General features: G+C 32.9%; 1 protein-coding gene across 1 annotated transcript in view; it reads right to left on the reverse strand.

The window, feature by feature from the left end:
• Positions 1-22,350, reverse strand: part of ANTXR2 (ANTXR cell adhesion molecule 2) — a 137,735-nt gene that overhangs the window by 98,950 nt on the left and 16,435 nt on the right. Inside the window, exons 4-8 of the mRNA XM_039845547.1 lie at positions 19,822-19,903; positions 19,245-19,352; positions 19,057-19,125; positions 18,205-18,285; positions 892-952 (exon numbers count right to left, since the gene is read on the reverse strand). Coding sequence (XP_039701481.1) covers positions 892-952; positions 18,205-18,285; positions 19,057-19,125; positions 19,245-19,352; positions 19,822-19,903 — 401 coding nt within the window. The remainder of the gene's footprint in view (positions 1-891; positions 953-18,204; positions 18,286-19,056; positions 19,126-19,244; positions 19,353-19,821; positions 19,904-22,350) is intronic.

The following is a 22,350-nucleotide window of genomic DNA, read 5'->3' on the forward strand; positions in this document are numbered from 1 at the left end:
AAAATAAAAACATATAAAACAAAATATGACTTGGTAAAAAGAACATGAGATTTAGGGTCGGACAGACCAAGGTCTAATAGAACAATTACTAATAGCAAATACTGAACCTGTCTCTGCCTCAGTTTCCCCTTCAGTGGATCAGGGATTATAAACCTACTGGGATGTTCAAATATACTATTTCTCTTAGACATCTCAGTAATCATTAACTCAGGAAATTTAAGATGCAGAACTTAATACCATGTCCTGCATTTGGGAAGCTCTTTGGTAAATTATAGAGCACATTTTCTCCCCACCAGACCTAATATTATTCCTTTGCTAAGCAAAGTCAGGTTAAAATGAATTCCAGGTCAGACTAGAAAAATAGAACAAGCCAAAGACAATCATACTCTCTTTGAGTAAGAATGACTTTAAGGTGTTAAAACATGAGTCATTTCTTAGCACTAGGTGACGAAGCCACCTGCTTCCTTTCTGCCATCCAGCCATAAGTCACTTCCTTATGCGCCCTGAGCTAGTGGATATTGTACTTTGTCCAGATCATCAAAGCATGAAACTCATAGTTTACAGATACATGACTGTTTGTACAATCAGATAAAAGAAAAAATTTCATTTTTTTTACTTGTCATAGGAAAGGTCTCAAACATGAACTAAATATACAGAAGATTCTAAAAGCCTGTCACACAATATGTTCATTATTTAAAATAACACTCCAATCTTAAAAATTTAAATTTAAAATAGAAATATTTCAAGGAATTATTTAAAAATTCTTACAGAAAAAGATGCCAAAAAAGTTAATTTTGCTATTCTCTTTCCAACATGAGTTTCAAATCATATATTTTAACTAGGGAAAAAATACATTTTCTTACATGGTATTTTTAAATTCTAACCACTTACCCCCCACACAGACACTTGAGGGCTGCAATTCCAAGATTTCCGTGCATGACTGAGCTAGTATCTAAAAAGGAAATAAAGAAGACCAAGATATAAAAGCCAATTATGTTATACGAACTGTATTATAAAGTTACTAATAACCTTGAAGTGCTCCCCTTAACTTCAATAGACGGCAGAGAAAATCTATTCACCGTTACATATACAGCTACCAAGCTCTTGGCAAATTTCTGTGTTGTTTTTCAGCATAAACTTTAAGAGTATAGTCTGTAGGAATCTTTATTTGATTGAATACAGATAGCACAGATAAAGTGAGTGTTGCCTCAAAGTCCAGCCTTGGATACAAAAACATAACTAACATTTCCTGATAGCCATAAAGTCAATGCAGACTTTCCCCATCAAGGAAAAACATGATGGCAAATGAGACCTCCTGTTTTAATTATTCTACCTTAATATGTTTTCTAGTAAGAGGTTTGATATATCAATAAATAAAAACTTCTTTACTTGACTCTGTCAGTTCTATTTGATTTCTCAGCCTCGATTCCCATGGATACTAATACCCCATATATGTATCAGACATTACATTTGCAAAACACAGTCTCCTTGTATGAGCCAAATATTATTCTCGAAAACACAGACTCTGTACTCCTGCATTCCCAGAGCATAGAAACAGAATGGCTCTTTTTAGCTTGTTATGAGAAACAGAAACCACCATACAAGGCACAAGGCTACAAGTGAAAAACAACAATGATGAAATAAGCTGTTCTTGATGGACACAATAAGCCAGTATTTATTTTTGGAACTGCTCTGTGCTACATTATCGAAATCAGACAAATTCCAGATGATCTTTGAACAACATTCCTTTCTTGACAGAAGCTGAAAACAGATGATGTTCAGTGGTTTCTAGCATCTCCTGCTCATAACTAGAAGAGGAAGGAAGGACTATAGCAGGAAATAATGCTTTTAATGCTTTCTTCAACAACAATGGAAATATATATTATCAGACTCTAAAACTCAGCTGGGTCAAATCAGGCAATTTTTGTTGCTGAATATGCATCTCAGAATAGGGGTACCATTTCTACTTTTTTTCTTCGTTTCCCAGTGAATCCACTTTTCACATAGTGATTGAAGTTTTAGTGATTAGGAAACAAACATGATAAAAATTATATCTAAGAAGTTTTGCATAAGGCCTATTTAAATTCAGAAATGACCAAAGAGATTCCATAGGCACCCAAAAACCTTTCAGTACCCATACACCTCCTCTGAGTCTGCTATTCTATCTCTTACTATCAACGCTCACTCCTCTGAGGGGTGAATACCATTGTTTAATTAAGAATTGAGGTAAGAATTGAAGGCTATTATGAAAGGTTAATGTGCCCTCTTGGAGAGAAAGTACTTCAAATCACTAACACTCTTAAATATGTTGACATAATTCAGATAACACGGCTAGAAAAGGAATAGAATAGAAAAGTTCTGCTAAAGGAATACGAAGCTAAAAAGGTTCCGACTAACAAAAAATGGGACGGGGGCATTATAGCTTTAGCTTTGGCTGGTCTGAAATAAAAATGAGAACAGTGAGCTACCAAAATAGAAGGTCAAAGGAAAACACAAAGCCCCCAAATTTATTATGTTTGCTAGAAGTGCCGTAGAAATTTCTTTTAAAACAGATTCTATTAAGGAGACAACGTCATTAGGTTTGCAATCTATTTATTATTTTTAGCCACACCTCTGTGTTAGCAACACTGAACAATGTTTCAAACATCAAGGAAAAGTATGAGATGGATTTAAAGTCTGAATCTATTGGAAACAGAAATCATTTTTTTAATTCCTTAGAATAAGATAAATAGAGAAATTGCCAAGAGAATTTTCAAAGGCCGTGTCAAAGAATATGTATCCCAGAATGACCTGTGTGAATTTCTGAAATGTTGGTTTCTCTCATACCAGTATTGACCATAATTAAGTCAGATCTCATAATATTTAAGACAAACGTGTGTATGCTGACTTCCTCTTTTAATTTGTTGTAATCCATCAAAACATTTTTTAAATGATAGTTCCAATAGCAAGACCAAATGAACAATTTTCATTATGGATCTCTCGTTAAGATGAGCGAATATATATACCTTCAAGGACTATGGATGGTCAGACCCTGTTAATCCCTTGTAAGGTATTATGGTTTTAAAGAAAAAGTTTAGGATCATTTAGTAATTTAGGTTGCACTCAAGTCTTGAGATTTAAAAAATCAAGTTATATTAAGCAAAGATTAAGAATAGCTAAAGGTTGGTTATATTTTCCAATAACTTGTATAATATACATTCATACATAAGAATACACTTATATTTGTTCATATTTGTACTTAATTATTTTAACAAAAGGAGTTTCATAGAAATTAAATTATTGAATTAAAAAAGTAGCTCAGGTAACACATTCATTGAAAGCCAAGCAGTTTAGACCATGAGTCATAAAACTGGCATCACCACTTGATGTAAAGCAGTTGAATTCCCCACAGACCATTACTTGCCTTTCTCTAAAGTTTATTTTCATTTTCTAAATTTCTTTGGACCTTATATCATATTATTTGAGTAGATGAATCACCTCCTCTATTAGAAGATAAGCTTTGCGTACAGAAATGGGATCATATTATACTGCACAACTCTTTCAGGACTCACACATTGTTTTGTGCATGCAGTATAACCAACAAATGCTTAGGGAACACAGACTGGATGCATGAATTAATGAGAATATTAAGAATGCCTATCTAGTAAGCAAAGCAACCATCATATTAGGACCAGACAAAGCAGAATAAAGCTGATTTACAGAAAAAAGCACCTAGTCCTCAATAAATTGTAAATGCTGGAAATCTAGAAACTCGTAATTTGAAACAAAGTTCACCAAAACCATTTCCAAATGAAAATAACAAGGGAGGGGCGAATGTTGTGGGGAGAGACGAGAAAGAAGAATGTGTAAGAATTTTTAGGAAATAACATTTTTTCTAACTGGTTTTTTCATCTACAGTTTATCATATTCCTCTGTTAAGAAAATAATAACTAAAAGTCAAAATAATTTAATATCTGTATGCAAGAAGTTTACATTATTAAATTTTAAAACAATTGGTCCTATAAATACAAAATAGTTCATAATATATTCTCACTAAGTAATTTCACAAGTTCAAATGTACAAGATATCAAAATGGGTCTATTACAGTAAAATTATCATCACTAAATGACAACTGACAGAGAGGGACAAATATTTTCAACACTCTAGATAATTTTTAGCAAATTAAATGCTGTTATTAATTGATTAAACATTGGATCGGGTGTCCCATCTATGGTAATTGATGCCCTTCCTGTACAACGGAGGATCCTGCAAGGATGTTTATTCAAATATGTGTTGCCATCTGTCTTCATTACATCTCAATAGAAACAGAAAATAGTTTCCACTAAAGGTCAGTCTTAGTTGACATCAGAGAGAGCTAATAGCACCACAGACCAATTTAAAGATAAGCCAGGGCACTTTAAGTCATGTACACACTAGATGCAAAATAGCATCATATGAGATTTTGGAATAGATAGATATATAGATACATCCATACATACATACTACATACATACATATAAATTGGCAAAGAACTTGATGTTCACCATGAAAAAGTATACTACTGAAGCATCTGTTCACTCAAAAGCATCAGTTCACTCAAAAAGTGATATTGGTATTAAGAAATATTTAAAATGCAAATAATATGTACATTATTACCAAATCTCTACTTTTAAATCCTCAAATATTAACACGGATGATAAGCCAAACTTTCTAAATTTAGTACAAATGTCAGCAGTCAAAAATTCAAATGAATTTCTAACAATGGTAATAAAAATTACCATTTGTTGAGCACTTATTATGTTCCAGGAACTGAACTGAGTACTTTATCTGAATTTCTTCAGTTAACCCTCTCAAGTTTTATGAATATACACTATTTTTATCCTCATAGAAGAGATGAGGAAACTGGGGCTTACAGAGATATTTAAAAGTCGACCTAGAACAACTAATTTTTAAATAGCAGAGCCAAATCTCTCCAGGTTTGATTGAGTCCAAAGCCCATTCTTCTAATCAATGCACTCTACTAGCCTCCATGCTTTTGACCATCTAATCATTATAAAACCTAATATTTAATAAACTAGTGAAATTTATTTGCCTGTTTTGCCTGGACTCCATTTATACTATCAAAAACAATCTAAAATCTGGCTTTTTTCTTATCTTCAAAAGAATGTCACTAAGCTTTGACTTTTATTTGTTGGGGACTTTATAGGTTTGTTTTAAAATTCCCAATACCACTGACTTTGAACAAATTAAAATTTTAGATCATCATACAAATTAATAGGATACTCAAATGTGCAGTGCCCTCTATTTATTTTTTTCTCTATCATCCTATTTTATTACAGCTTTCTATCTCAAAATTGTTTTATGCCGTTAAAACATTTATACTTTTACTTCTCAGCATCACCCAGAACCTAAAAGACAAAAGAGGCCATACTAAAACAACATGCTATCAGAGGTCCTAACTGTTGTCTGGGGACACAGCAACCACTTGGAAAACCGAAATCAAGCTGTCTTTAGAAAGATTAATTTGGTATTTGACCTTAGAACACATTTTTTTCTTAAAAGTAATGACATCAATGGCATTTAGGCTTCAAAGTTCAAAAACTCTAGAACTTCCCTGAATCCTGGGAACAGAAAGGACAGACATTCAGAACTAAGAAACAAAAGTTTGGGTTTTTTAATTTATTGTGGTTCTTCTGTATTTTTTCTGGATGCGCAACTGCCTTTAGGCAACTTTTCGAGAGAGAATAGGTTAGTCTTTGTCCTTCCCTACCCCTTTGTGTCACATAGACACTCCATTTCTAAATACAATCACTATCCAGGTTTGCCCTACCTCCTAAAATATTCCATTTCAATATAGCTATTTGCATTTCATGAACTCATTCATACTAATGTGTGAATGTGAACCGATGATCCTTAAAACAACCTAGAGAGGATTATATCTAGAAAAAATCAAGGGGACTTTTTTTAGCCATAAAAATCTCTATACATGGAAATTCAGGCAATGTAACCATTAGTAAAACAAGAAATGCAAGCAGCACGAGGGAAAATGTTTTCTAAAATGGGATGCTGACATTGGAAAACAAGGTCTGCCTACAGGTGTACCTGAAGGAGGCCTATTCTCTGTTATTATTTTTCTTAGTTTCTTTCCCTACTATATTTGTGAACCACAGGGTCTTTAAACCTTTTTAACCTACAGTTGCACTCACAGGGTAGTGCTACTACCTGTGACTCACTGTGCTGTCCCTTCTCTGAAGCCCAACTTGGAATTACAGAATGGTGTTTCACTCTGTACACTCTCAGGCATATTCAAAATTAATTTGGATTGAGTCTACACCTAGAGTCATGTGGTCAGATTGCAGTATTTCATAGTAGGTCAGATTTCAGTATTTCACAGTAGGCCAAATTTGCATACAAAGTAACAAGCGGCAGACATGCACTCTGGAGTCAGAATTAGCAAGGTTTGGGGCGGGGTGGGGGAGGGATCACAACTCAATCAGAGATGCAACTCTTCCAAGAGCCCCATTGGTTATAAAGCAATTTCTTATCTTACTTGTCTGTAGAATTACAGTCAGATCTTTATAATTACTGAATAATAACCAAGTAGAGTGGCAGTATTGTCAAGGAACCATCTATAGCAGGAATAACCAGATAGCATCAAAAGATATGTTTTGTGAGAATCTTGACTTGATTTATTTCTTTTTCTTACAGATTTTAAGATACATATGAAACTATATTTTGATTGAGATCTTATAAGTTTCTAGGCATGTTTATATAATGGACACATGTTATAATAACAAATACAGGACAAGTAAGAAGTAGAAAACGCCACGTTACAGCCTGAAAAAATGCATATAATGGATATAGCTATGAACTTTTTCTTCTGGCATTTAAGATAAAACAGGATTAATTAGTGGAGAGTTGTAGTTGGGATATATCCAAGATAAAATTTAACATGGAATTAGTTAAGATGAAGCGATGAAGTCAAAATATGATTTAGGAAACTATTCATAAGAAAAAAATTCATGGGGACAAATGTTAACCAGAGTTACTATTACCACTTTGCAACATATACAAATACCAAATCATGATGGTGTACACTTCCTGAAACTAACAGATTTTATGTCAATGATACCTCAGTTATAATAATATATTAAGACCTTGAATATCTTTGAAATTTATGCTGAAGTTGGGAGAAATATCTAGGCCTTATGATTTGAAAATCAGGCATCCAGCTATATATTAAGAAAAATACTTCCTACAACTAATATAAGCCAAGACAGATTTTAAAAATTATATCTTCTCCAATTTCTAAATGACAATAGGAAGGATACTATATTTTGAAAATACGATGGGGCCCATGCCAGAAGAAACTTGGCAAATACTTTTTTAACAAAAAATAAAATACGACACATTCAAAATCGATCTAATATAAGAAAGTATATAGCACAATATGTTATAAATAGAAGCTGCCCAGTTAATGTTTATTGAATTAATTGAAAAGTAAATGTAGAACTTTCAAATAAAAACCATGAGCATTTTGACTATGAGACAAATAAATGGAGTGTGTAACAATGAACATTTAGCTTATAAAAAAATACAGAGTTTAATAAGCAGCTACTTGAATTAATCAAATCTCATCTTCAGTTACACACAATGAAAGAAAAACTTACTTAGATTGTTCAGATTTTGATAATGGCAGGCATAAGTGTTTAAGCCAGATGCAGAGGAAAATTTTTAAAGAAAAAGAAACAAAAACAGCACAAAGAGAAATATAAATTTAAGATATGTATCTTCTTTAAAAAGGAGGGGTCTACAAAAAATTTGAAAACATTTATCTATAAAGATATATGCAACCTGATGTTCACAGTAGCATTATTCAAAGTGGCCAAGACATGGAAACAACTGAATTGTCCTTCGATAGATGACTGAATAAAGAAGATATAATACATATAAACAATGGAATATTACTCAGCCATAAAAAAAAAGATGAAATACCGCCATTCGTGACAACATGGATGGATCTTGAGATTATCATGCTAAGTGGAATAAGTCAGACAGAAAAAGTTGAGAACCATATGATTTCACTTTTATGAGGGATATAAAACTGAAAGCAACACACGAACAAGACAGAGACTCATGGACACAGACAACAGTTTAGTGGTTACCAGAGGGAGAGGGAGAAATGGGGAGAGGTAAAGGATAAAGAGGGTCAATGTATGGTGACAGAAGGAAATTTAACTTAGAGTGGTGAACATACAATACAATATATATATGACGTATTACTGAATATAATTATAAATTACCTATATAATTTTATTAACCAATATCACCCCAATGTATTTAATTTAAAAATAAAATTGATTAATTAACTAATTAATTAATTAATTTTTAGAAAGGGGGCTAATTCTAAATAGGATATATGGAAAGAGAAAAAGGATATTAAATCTCATTGAATAATTTCCTTTGTAGTATTATATTTAAGGTCAATTCTAAATAATAAGAATTTTTTTTCCTCAAAATAGATTATTTCCTTATACTTAAATTCAATGATACCCAAACATCTCTAACATTTTTAAAACTTTATTAAAAATTCAAAATATTTATCATGGCAATAATTTTCTAACACCAACTTTGGGTACATAATAACACCTATGACAGAACATTACAGATAATTTACGAGCACCCTGGGTGTGTCCTTAACAAGTAGAAATTTCTCATTACCATGACATAGCATGTCAGAAAATATCAGTATGAGTAATAATAAGATCTAAAAAGCAAATATTTTTTTCTGGTTCAATCCAAATATATAAAATATTCCAAGTTTAAATCTCATAAGGAAAAAAAAAAATCACTGGACAGCATTAGTTCTAAAGTCCCCAACAAAATGAAGCTATAGTAACTAGCCATGCTTGTGATAGAATAAGCAGCTAAAACAATTGGAAGATGTTTCTCACAATCTTTTCTTGTTTGCCTTTTACCTTTCAATAAACAGATATGCAATTTTTATTTTCTCTCTGGCTACCAAACATCCTACCAAATATATTCTCCTCTAAGTGTAGTAATGCTTCAATGAAAAACAATTGTAATTTGTAATCACGTGTTTTAGTTGAGTTCAATTTTAAAAACTGCTTGGAGCTTCACAACACCAGTTGCTCAATACGGCATGTTCTGCACCGAACCATTTCTAAATATGGATTCTCCCTTCCTTTGCAAGTAAGTGAGTAGTACAAGCACGAGTGACAAATTTCTAAACAAACTTTTACTCTAAGAACTCTAGGGAAGAATGTAAGTTGTAATCATTGCCTTTTACTGTTCTCAGCTCAAAACATAACAGATGCATAGTTCTGATTATAGGTCAGTGAAATTTTTCCCATATCGTAAACTATGAAACAAAAAATCCAAAAGACATTTAAATTCCTCTACCTCTCACAATTAGAATTTTCATAAGAAATCATATTAGCAGGTCTTCCTTTTCCACGATGACATAGAAAAACACCAAAAATGGATTGTGATTTGAAACAAATTTTATCTGCCTCTCCTTTCTTTTTTCTTTTGGTCAGCACAAACTCAGAATAATAATTTGATGCTTTCTTAAATGATGAATAGATTTTCCATGAAAAGAGCGTGGAAATTATGGTATAAAGTAATAATAAATGCACTATGTGTTTCAGAATCTAAAGAAATTGAATCCAAACATATTTTTCACTCTAACGCATATATTATTTCATATTAGTCCAATTTGCCCACTCTCATGTTTTATTAACTGAAACATGAAATAGATCTGCCAAGCAATCTAAGTCTATATTCATTCCATTTGATTTTTCAAAACTCCAGTGGCATATAAAACATTTCCCTAATCAACAAGAATAGAAAAAAATCTTTATCAGTTTTTCTATTTATTTTATAATCAAACATATGTGACTAAAAACTGTGAACTCAGAAAATCAAGGGTACCACATACATTTTTGTCATCCAACACCCAGAAAAATATCTTGAACACAGTAGATATTCAATAAATGCTTCCGAATAAATTAAGAATTACAATATTTGAGAGAAATAAGATATAACTGAGAAATCATGCATTTACCAATTATAATTTACATTGATGGCACATTTACTCATAAATCTTAATCATTTTATCCTCCTTTTCGATGTCCTTCTACTCAGTTAAATTTTCTTTTGAGAACAGGTGAGCCTCTAAAGATCATCTCCTTTTGTATTCCAATGGATTAATATTAATAAATAAACATTTGGCACTAATTTTGGCTATTAACCCAATGTTGCCAGTTTTGTTTTCTCACAAAATATCACAAAGCTCTAGTTATATATTCAAAAATAAATAAATATTTGATTTCCTTAAACTATAATCCCAAGCAAATAAAGAAAAGAATAATGTTAGTATTAAGTAAAATTATAGTGCAGATGCAAATAGAACATTAGATAATGGATGTCAAGATAACATAATAAAATTTCAGTAAATAAAATAAATAAGTAAATCTAATTTTTTGAGTTCACTGAAATTTAGAAGAGAATGTCTTATTAGAATATATGTCAGAATATTTTAAATATATTTGAATATATTGGATTGTAATAGCTATTAATTTTTTTCTACCCAGAATACTTTTTCATCCTTACATGTCTATGAACAGTGTTTCCTTTTCTATTGGGGAAACTGTTCTCCACTCCATGTGGTCCTAGTGAGACTATGGATCAAGATGCCTTCTCCCTCACCACCTTGCTCCCAAACTCTTATCATGGAAATGGGCACGTTACTCAAGCTGGTCCGAATAATGCTTGCAATGTACTTGGTACAGGAACGAGCACTTGACCCAACTGAGTCAATCAGAGTCTTTATCTGTGACCAAACATACTGATGCCCAGAGATAATAGCTCTCTCTTTTTAATGTGCTTGCTGAGGACCATGTAGGTCTAAAACCTTTGGCAATTACCTTCATCTGACACTGTTGTGAATGAAAGAATGAGGCATATAGAATCATAGGTAAAATTTACAAAGGGAGAAGACTCTAAGAATATGGATTGATTCCCTGAATCCAACTGCACCTGAGGCAATTTCCTCCTCTGGACCACCCACTCATATAAGTTAATAACTTCCTTTTTTTTCCTTTAAGCTAGTATGAACTTGGTTTTTGTCATTCGTAACCAAAAGTGTTAATACAGTGGAATATAAATAAGAGGATGAAACCTAAGTTACATGGAATCAGAAGTCAATTCAAAATAAAGTATTTTCTGGCCAAAAAAAAAAGAGTTAATATTTCAATGCTTACATACACATGTTATAAAAATGCAAAAATATTTTCAGGGATCATAGATTTTATTTATTTATTCATTGATAAATTTGAATTAAGCAATGACTGCTTACACAATGCCATATTAGGCACTAGGCATAAAAAGGAGGAGGGAGGAAATACAGTTTTAACTTTCCTACCATTAATATGAAAGATGTCATAATGAGACTTCTCATCTACATTCAGTACTAAAGATAAACAGAAGCCCAGAAGAATCTGATTTATAGTGAGCCTCACACTATAGCTGGTCCTTTTTAAAAGGATTCCTGGAAACTGATTTCCAATTTTGAGTAAGTACTACCAGTTTGTTTTTTTCTCCTGTGAATATATCTTTATAGTTAGCTCAGGTTTTAGATTTTTCATCAAACCATGATTTTATAAATAGAGATTTCTATAACTAAGCAGTCGATATTCATAGCAGACCTGATAAAATCACTTAAGCTAGGGTCTTATCAGAATGTTTATTAGGTACCCTCTTCTATGGAAATTTTTTGCCTGTGGAGAAAATGATTTTGCAATGTCTTCTCATTTCACTAAACATGGTTTAGACACCTTTCTTGGATACTTTTCAAAACAACAATAGTCATTACTGAGAAAAATGATTTGGCTCCAAAGGTCAAATGAAGCTTATATTTCTAGCACTAGGAATGAAGTTACTTTTTGAAATGTATATTGCACCTTTATCCCTTTATAAAGAATCTGTTATAGCTTTATTTAAATTTCCTACACGTATGAGTGATCATTCCCTTCCCATTTATGCTCCTGTACTTCCCATTAGGTACTGAGGAACTCTGGCATTTGCTGCTGCCATCACCTAGGGTTCAGTGTTCTTAATTCTTTTGGATCAGGGTTATTTATAAAACCAGCTTCACAACTGATTCATCTCTTCTTTTTAATACTTTCTGAGGTGTTCTATCAAAATAAAAAAAAAATTATGGAAATAATTGCAAAGAGAAAAACATCCCATGGTCTTGTTTTTAGAAAAAAAGAGGGAGGTCACCACAGAGCATTTTGATTTTTATTCTTTCCATATTATTCGCCAATCCTGGTTTTTAAATTTTTTTAATGTTTTCTTCTACAGCACTGCATTATGAAACACTGAACCAGAAACTACGTGGCACTCACATGTCACTCTGACCTATACTAGTTTGAGTAAAATTTCAGTTTCAAATTAAAGTCCTACGCTCACTTTTCCAAGAAACCAAAAATAATTGTTAAACCCTCTAAAACAGCAAAGATAATCAAAATGGAAAATAGAAAAATTACATCCTTATGTTTGTGTGCAATGGGAGGGGAGAAAACAAGAGGAACGCTGACTGAAACTGCAGTTTTCTGATGTGGACATTTCACTGGACCTCCTATTCCCTGAGGGGCAGCCCCCACCAAGATTTCTTCCTAGGGCCAATTCAACCTCCCTCTGCTCTTCTGCCCAATTCCACCTTGTCCTCTAACACTTGAGGCCCCTCTGGGAAAACAACTTTCACTCTCACAGCTTCTAGCTATTCTTAGGGTCAGAATGCCCAAGTTACATCTGACCTCCTTTCTGTCCTTTTTATCATATATCTAGTGAGCTCTCAGATTCTATTAACTTTTTAAAGCTTCTTAAATTTATCTTTTCATTTCCAGTTTCACTGTCATCACAATAATAACAGCAGTAACGAATAGTTGCCAGCTAACATTTGCCAGGCCCTTTAGAGCCTGACTCAGCAAAATGATTTTACACCTAGAGGTTCAGCCCCACCCAGTCCCTGACAAGATTCTTAACAGGGCAGAGAGTTTATTTATTCGTCATTTCCCTCAAGGCCTTTGACCTAGTTTTATAGTAAAAGACCTAGAATCCTCAGAGCCTGAAATAAACCCTGAGGAACCGTGGTCCACAGGAGATACCACTGGCCCCCTAACAACTAGGTTTCTACTCTGAATCACTAATTAGGACTACAGCTTCCCCCACAAGAATGTGGCTCTTTAATGAATGCAGACGCTTGAAACTCTACTAGCTTTTGTCTTGGGAATACCAAATCTCTCTTCCTAGTTGTGGACTGTGTCCTAGTCTGATGGCCTAGGATCTGGAACTATGGCACAGACAGATACTTAACTTTAGGCAGCTCTACCATTTAGAAATCCTTTTAATTAGGACCCACTTGCTAGATCTGATTCTCTCATTTCCATACCCTTCTAGACCTAAATCATTGATCGTTTTGGCCATCTCTCTCTGCCCTACAGAACGATCAATAACCCCATACTACACCCCGTCCTAGCTTCCTACCAAATATTTTAAAGCCCAACCCTTCTGAGTTAGATCATTCTTAATCATTATCTCATTTAATTCACAAAACAACTCAATGAAATGAATGTTGCTATCCCTATTGACTAATGAGAATTTTAAAATCAAATTATATTATAGGATATACACAATTTCACATGGCCAGGCAGAGGCAGAGTTGGAACTCACACTCAGGTCTTCCTAGTCCCAATCTTACACTGTCTCTGTGACATTAGGTTTCCTTTCACCATGTCTCACAAAGGCTACTGTAAGAGATTTACAACACACTTTTCCATCTTCCAAATCAGCCTATACATTATCATAAGAATATTCTTCTTAAACATTCACTGCTAACATATAAATCTCATGCTATGAATTAATCTGCTATGGTTCTCCAATTATTTATGAAATAAGTGCCAATTCCCCATCCAAACATTTAAGGGTCTCCATAATCTGGATCCAACCTACCCGACAATGTTTACCCTCCATATCTCTCCATAATCTAAGCCAAGCCACATTCCCTCCTCTGCCTCAGCCACTCAGCCCAGGCTGCTCCTAAAGCTGTGTTCTTTTTTTCTAATTAAATCTACTCTAATTGTCAGAGTACAGTTCAAATCCCACCACAAAAAGCCTTCCATGACTTCACAGAACCAAACTTATCCCACCCTCCTGTCAACTTTAGCCATATTGGCATTTTAACACAAATTGCATTATAGGATTTCTTTTTATTACATAGGGTGACTAACTGAAATACCCCTCCTCCAAATTCCCACACTTAGTAATTTTTTCAGGGGACCACCATATTCCAAACCTCAAATTATCATTATTTTCAAGCCCCTTTAAAGTAGAGAATTTGTCTTACTTAAGTATGTGTCCCCTGTTCCAAGCCTAACACAATGCCCTAAGCATACTAAGAGCTCAATAAATGAGTAAATAGAAGAATAAATTAGATAATGGTAAAAGTAGAGTGAAAAAGAGGGAAAGTTTTTCACCAATATCTACTTGAGATAATAATAAATTTTAAATCTTCATAAGTACTAATTAAGATTGGAAATTAAATCAATGTTCCCAAAAACATCATATATGTTTGCCTGGATAGAAATCTAAAAATTTTCAAATAATATTTTTCTTCCAAATTAACATAAAGCATTAAAATGATTGTCTAAATCAATTTAGTTTTACAAAGGTATTAAATTGTTAACATGCAAATATAACAAAGGCCATTTTTAGTCCTTTGCTTTGGAAGTTATAAAAGACAGAACCACTAGCATTTCTTTTTTTTTTAATTGCAATAAAGAAAGGCTCCAAAATGAAACTCGTATCCTTGCTGATAAGAAGTTGATTCTAGACAAACAAATGAAACCGAGGGTCTTAATGACTTTGATTAAATTTAGCTTTAAATCTTAGTTCTAGAAATCATCTCTCTCTAAATATATACCCCTCAGAGACCTAGCCTTTCTCCCCAGATAATCAGCAATCCCTGAGGCAGTGGGAGAAGTAGCCCGACCTGACTAATAGTCTCACAGTCTGGACCACTGCAGGCTAAAGATAACATCTTGACCTAAGTTATGTTTCAGCTCCTGAGTCCTAAGGTGAAATGACTCCCTGGCTACTTTCCCATAAAACCAGACAGAAGGACTCTGGAACTGACCTCAAAACTGCCCTAAAGACCTAAAAAAAAGTGATTCATTACCTTTACCTCACCTCTAACCATTAAGCTCCCAGCACGATCCCGAAACCCCCTAATTCATGTGTCTTGTACTCTGTAACCTACACACTATGGAGGCGTTTGGGCTTTTGGGCATTAGCTTTCCATTCTCCTGTGTGGCACTATTCATAATAAAATAGCCAATATTTCCCACTGCAATTCTCGGTGTTTTTAGTGTTTGGCTCTGACAGTGCTGGGTGGACAAACTTTCTGTTCGATAACACTATGTCTTTACAAAATGTGATATCCTCTACAGTAAGGGGACCAGACTATTCAGGTTATAGATTTTGGTGGGAAGGGTGGGGAGGACAGAGAAAACAGGAAAACCATGTTATCAATGTTTCTCAATTACAAATTAACTTCAAATAAATTAATGTATTGACAATTAATGAGGCCAGATGTATTTAAATAACTTCTAGCCAGAAAAAAATTATCTATCACTTTAGCAAATATTTTGCCTTCATGGTACCAACATCTGAAAGACTTAAATTTTCTCATTTCTTCCATTTGCTTCTTAGCTTTGTATAAATACATTCCAAGTACAATTTTATCTATTAGTTTGGTAAATCATAAAAAATAGAGGGATATTCTTTTCTGTCTGCCCTTACCCTGAAATGGATACTATATTTGTTTTAAATACTAAATATAAGTTTTTTAAAGATAAGATGGTACTTTGTAAGTATAAAATGCAGCTTGAATTTCAGGCAGAATTATAGCTTTTGTATATTATCGTGTGGAGCATGTTCTGCCTTGAAGAGAGATAAAGTGATTAAAGTGCCTTAAAGTTCTACAAAGTGGGCAAAAATCCCAAACTATCATAATGTTGATAAAAATCTCAGTCATTAGTGAGATCAACTTTGGTTGTAAAAGCTCCATTTTTCTACCTACCAACTTTGCCAAGTTACTGTCAGGTTTTCCCCAGAGGCTGACTACCCTGAAAATAATTTACACCGCCCTTTGTGACAAAATAGCTGGAGTTTAACTAAATTGAGATGAAAGCTATACTCATCAGCTCCTGACAGATGAAACTCAAGAGGCTTTGTTTGTAATTTATAGCTAAAATAACACAAGTCTTTCTAATATCATGCTAAATCTTTCAACATAACTTACTGAAGCTAAAGTCCATCAACAATTTCAGGCAAGAAAGACTACAGTTAAAAATTCCATTGCCTAAAATTGTTGATGAAATTTTTAAAACTGAAATTCAACAAATAAATATAATAAAGCAACAACAACTTTACCTCCTCTGGTTGTCAATTACAAATTTCTAGAAGGAGAAATCTGTAGTCATAACCCATTAAAAGAGAAGAGTTTTTGAGCATTTTATTTTATTATTAGTTTCAAGTATACAGAACATTGGTTAGACATTTATATAGTTTATGAAATGACCCCCGGTTACTCTACTTCCCTCTGGCTCTACTCATAGCCATTACATTACTGTTGACTGCATTCCCTGTGCCCTGCTCCCCATCCCCATGACCATCTACCAACTACTAATTTATACTTCTTTAGCCCTTTACCTCTTTCTCTCAGCCCCCAATCCCCCTCCCCTCTGGCCATCACCAGATTGTCCTCTATATTTGTGAGTCTGTTTTCAGTTAGTTAAAAGAGAGTTTTGAAAAGACAATCAGTTACCTGGAAAATTTTAAATTAAACTTTTTTATATAAAGAAAAAAAAAAATTCCAAGGGTATAACCCAGAGAGGTCTTTTCTCCTTCCCAGTATAATTATAAAGATAATTGTAAATTCCCAAGCACAATAAAGTTCTATTTAAAATATATCCTCTCTTTTGCATTGTCCATTCATTTTCCTATATTTCAAAACAAATCACAGTTGTAGAGTATTTATCTTGAATACAGTTATTAAAATATTTATTATTTTTATATTGCAATTTTTCCTAAAAATTAATATTAATTAATATATGTACAATAACATATGTACTCTCCTAAAATCTCTGTTCCATTCTGCATTTACATTTGGCCTGTTCACTAGAAGAACTGATATGCGATAGGACCAAATTATATGTTTTATCTGAAAAGCTCCATTAATTAGAAAAGAAAAAAAGCCTACATGATACTAAAACCAAATCCAATCTCACTCTGTGTTCCTGAAAAACATGATCTTTAAAGAGAAATTTTAAATGCCTGAACCAAAAGTCAGAAGAACCAGAGATTTTTTTTTTCCTTCAATAAATACCTAAAGATTAAAGGAAAATCTTTGGCTTAGAGAATATATATTATTCACTTCCATTTTAGGATGATGTTTACCAAAATATCATAAATACTTAATAGCAACTGTTCCTAGTGCTTCTAGCAAAAGGCAGTAAAACGAAACATAAACCTCAGCTGTGAAAACCCAGGAGTTTTGCTTTGCATTTCATCACTCCACTTCCCCGTACTCTCTTTAGGATAGCCCATATTCTAATGATCACCAGAGACAGCTCAACTGAATTTGAAATAGAAATATTACGAGTGCCAGTGAAACTATTAATCATTACAATGGAAAGAACAATAGCAGTTAAATACTCCGCTGCTGGTCCAAGTTGCCTGACTGATAGCTGAGAAATACTATATTGGAAAGAGGGAGTAATCGCACATTCCAGTCCAAACTTTCATTTTACACTTCTTCCACAAGGCCTATAAAATGCTCGAGATATCTAGACAGTGAGGAACTCCATGCTCAAGGGGTGGAAGTGTCTGAGACTGTTTATGAACATCTTAAACTTAAAATCACAGTCTCACAGAGCTCAATTTACAAGAATTAATGCCAAATCTCTCTTACGAACAAAATCCAGGTCTTCAGGATTACACTGTGTTCATAATATAAACTTCCTTCTTAATTTCTTTCTTCAAAATAATGACCACCTGAACTGGATATCAAGATTATTTTTTACAGCTTAAAACAAATCTAAAATTATGACCCTTTTGTACCTATGGAGAAATACTCACAGAATTAATTATTCCTTTAAGAGCTTGAAATCCACCTTTGACAGGGAAAACTTGTTCCTTGGAATCAGCAATTCTTTCGAGCTTTAGAAAAAGGAAGAAAATGTAATTGAGTGTGGTTGAGACATATAATACTTTATAAACCTCACTGCATTTCAATTATGTTCTGAAAAATTACACTGCAGGATTAATTCGCTAATGTAGTCTGTCAGGAATTAAAGATGATGGTACTAATGTTACTCTCAATGTATCACGATGAAATGAACTGAGATTAGCCACAGCCCTTTTAAATTGGCCTCAAATTTCAATTTTAAAACAAAGCAGAGCTCTACTAAATGTAAATGTCACAAGACACGAGAGGCTTAGTCATGTTCGACCAAAAATTTAAATGTAAAATCACTTTGTGAGTAGGAAAAAATTTAATATATAAACCTTTAAAACTTCATGAAAAAAATGCTTTTTGTAAGGAAAATTATTAAAGATATAAGTGAACTTTTCAAATTCCCACACTTTTAAGAGTCCAGCTTTACATCAAATTGAAATGCTAAATCAGACTGCCATAATGATCTTGTTAGTTGAGTTAAAGAACGGGAGTACTCATATTATTTTAACCCAAATATCTGTCCTATGTTAGGTACTCCAAACTAAATAGATGTTCGAGTAATTTAGAGTATTGTTTTCAGTTATGAAACCTGCCAAAATCAGACATTATTAATCAAGGCAAACGCCCATTTTTATAGGAAATCTTCAACAACCAATTTGTGTCATAATAAGTCATCAGTGAAAGAATTAGATAAACTATCCTTAAGACAATTATGTGATTGAGATTAAAGTCTGCAGATCTGCTGTACTCACCTGAGCTTGTTCAAAGTCAAGGACACCAACACAATAAACTCTAGCCCCAAATGACCTGGAAACCTTTGCCTATGGAGAAAGAGGCAGGGGGGCGTATTATTCAAATATCAGGCTATATATACATATCAGGCTATATATACATGCAGAGAAGGCTGGGGTGTAAAGAATAGCTTCAGTTCAATACTCACCTCTTTCTCTGCATATGATGGCACCAGACCGTCCAACTTACCATCTGTCAGAGCAATTACGATACTGGAGGTTTTAAAGCCTCCTGCTTTCTGAATTTGTTCATTTGCCTGAAAATGAAGAATAATTATCCAACTCATGATTTAATCTTAACTTTTAACCAGTATGTTTTATCAAGCTGAATTTGTAAGTCTGACAAAATTGAAATATTATGGACTGGCCTTTAAAACATAATATTCGTGTTAACTATTTTATTTAAAATATTCATTTATTTACATTATAGAGTAGTTACTATCGAGTGTAAATGACATAGATTTTTAACTTTGGTTGACTAGTCTAAATATAACCACAGAGAAAATAGAAAATTCCTTAAAAGGCAAAATGTCATCTAAACTTTTCTTGTTACCATGATAATGTTTTTTTATGAGTTTCATCCCTAGAACAAAAAGCATTAAAAAATTTTTTCTAAGATAAAATGTAAAGTGTAAAGTCTTTGAGTTTTACTAGAGAGTTATAATTTATTTCATTGCAGAATAAGAAAATATTCTCTCCCATACTCATAAATATAAAAGAACTTACAAGCTTCAGTCCTTCATGGATGTATGTCTCTCCTGTTGGAACAACATGTTTTAAATCTTCCAGTCCTTTACTGATTTTGCCTCTGAAAATAACATATTATAATATTAAACGAAAGAAAAATGAGCAAAGATCACAATAAGCACTTCTCAAAGACATGGCAGCATTGCAACTTTGAGGGAAGATAGCTCTTCATACTTTGTAATTTTAATGAGTATTTAATAACATCTGTATTTTAACTACAAAAAATAAAAGTACTTACGATGTGAAATGTCTTGAAAACCTAAGCATATTTTAGGCATTTTGAGCTGAGAACAGATATCTATTAATATTTGTTTTACTAAATACGAAGGAATAAAACGTGTTCCTTCATAAAAAAAAAAAAAACAAGGATTAAATAGGTCAGTTTCACTGGAAACGTATTTTTGAAGCGCTTACCTCTACCTTCCTAAGAAGTACAAATTTTCTTTGCTATCTGTAAATTCTTAAAGCATGTTACTTAATCCTTATTTGCGGAAATTAACATTTTCTAATTTTGTCTCCCAAAGTTTTAAGTCTCATGATGTAGGCGCTTTTGTAGCACTTCTCACCTATCCACACACAACAGCTCATTTTCTTAAATACTATCGGTACTCGATGTATATTTGATGAACAAATAAAAGAATAAATGGATGGATGGATGGATGGATGACAATGGATTCTTGAGAAAGGAAATATGAATTAAAAAGAGGAAAAAAACAGAACCTTTTTTCATCATGACTAATTAGTTGCCCCAATGAAGTATGTCTAAATGAAGAATGACTACAATATTAAAAGCCATTTTGTGTGTATGAGTCAGAGAAGACCCATTTTTCAGGTTTCTTTTAGGTATAGGTTCCAGAAACCCTTTTAATAAGAAAAAAAAAAAGCAAGAATCTTAAAAGATAAATGCAATCATGTTGCAAAAACAATCCAAAATAAACTCAAAACTTCTTTTTAAAATTTTAACTTTAAAAGATCAGAAGAGAGACCTTAATATATTGTTTTCAGAATTTTAGTTTTAAAATAAAAGCAAAGAAAAATACCTTTCTCCATAATTCTAGAAATATAAAACTAAAGTGTAATTCTTTAAATAAAACATGAAGGGTACTCCCACTACTGAGGATGATGAATGATAGATGAAAGAAAACTAAAATTCAAGTTTACACAAACTATACACTATAAAAAATGTATAATCTGAACATTAAGGAACTTACTGGGTTCGTACACAAATTTTATATATGTACATCATACACTATTAAAACACATGGCAAAAGTAATTTAAATTAATTATTATTATTATTTTGTCATGTTACAATGTTGTGCTTCAAATACTTGCAATAAATGAGTCATTCACCAGAGCCTCAATCACATTTTAAAAGTAACTTATTGCTTATATTTTAATATTGTAATGTTATCAGGTGAATTCTCCAAATCAAGAAGTTTTCAGAAAACATAAGAAAACTTTCAAAGCGTGACCTTAATCTTCCTCCTTCCTAATTCAGCCATCTCTACTAATCCATGATGATGTTTCTTTTTAATACCTGGTTTAAAATCCAGCTATTCTGAACCTATCTTTAACTTCATTACATTCTCTTTTCTATGATGCCCTAAACATATGCATGTTAAACTTTCACTATAATGAATAATTTTGCCTCTTAAAAACATTCTACTTAAAATAATTAAACTAATTTAATATTTTCAATTCTCAACTAGAGTGGAAGTTTACAGTGGGCTATCCCCATGTCTATATGTATAATGTATCTCCCTACTCTGCACTTATTACTATTATAATGTCTTTTACAAAATAAATGTTCAATAAATTTTTCAATCTATCACAGGAAAAAATTCATAATTCCACAAGTGATGGAGTAAATTACATAATTTATAAGCTTGTTTTATCTAAATATTTATGTTTAGTATCTACAGAAACAACTTGAAACTGAATACAGATAAAAACCAAATATTTGGTGCTTCCCAGAAATGAGTGGCAGCGTGTCCTCAAGCATTAATGTTTGCTGCCAAAAAGAAAATGAAAAAGACAACTGAAATTCAAGTTTACACAAACAAATTTTGCATGGCAAAAATCGCCTTCTCCATTCAGTTCAAATTCAGTTCACCATTCCTTCTGAGGATCAGACAACACCAGCAGAAGACTCTAGGCTAAAAAAAAAAAAAATGCCAAATGTGGAATTCAGAGTCTTTTGGGAAGGTAGGTCTCTGCTAGTTTATTTAATTGGAAGAAGCAGAGCATCTCTTACTTTTTTATCCATTCTCACACTTGCCACCATAATATTTTAAGTTGCACTAAATCTCACCATCACTTTTGTAGCTGCATAGTCACTGGAGGAAAGATGTTCTTTGCCCACAACCAATAACATCAACCACATGAGTCCTGGTCTTGCCTCCTTCCAGCATAACTACACAGTCTGTCAGCCTCTCTTCCATCAACAAACATTATTTTAAGGAAAATGAAAACAAAAATGAGACAAGGAAGATCTCATGCCTTCGAAG

This window comes from Pteropus medius, unplaced genomic scaffold (genome assembly GCF_902729225.1).
Source record: "Pteropus medius unplaced genomic scaffold, Ma_sr-lr_union100, whole genome shotgun sequence".
Classification (NCBI taxonomy): Eukaryota; Metazoa; Chordata; class Mammalia; order Chiroptera; family Pteropodidae; genus Pteropus; species Pteropus medius.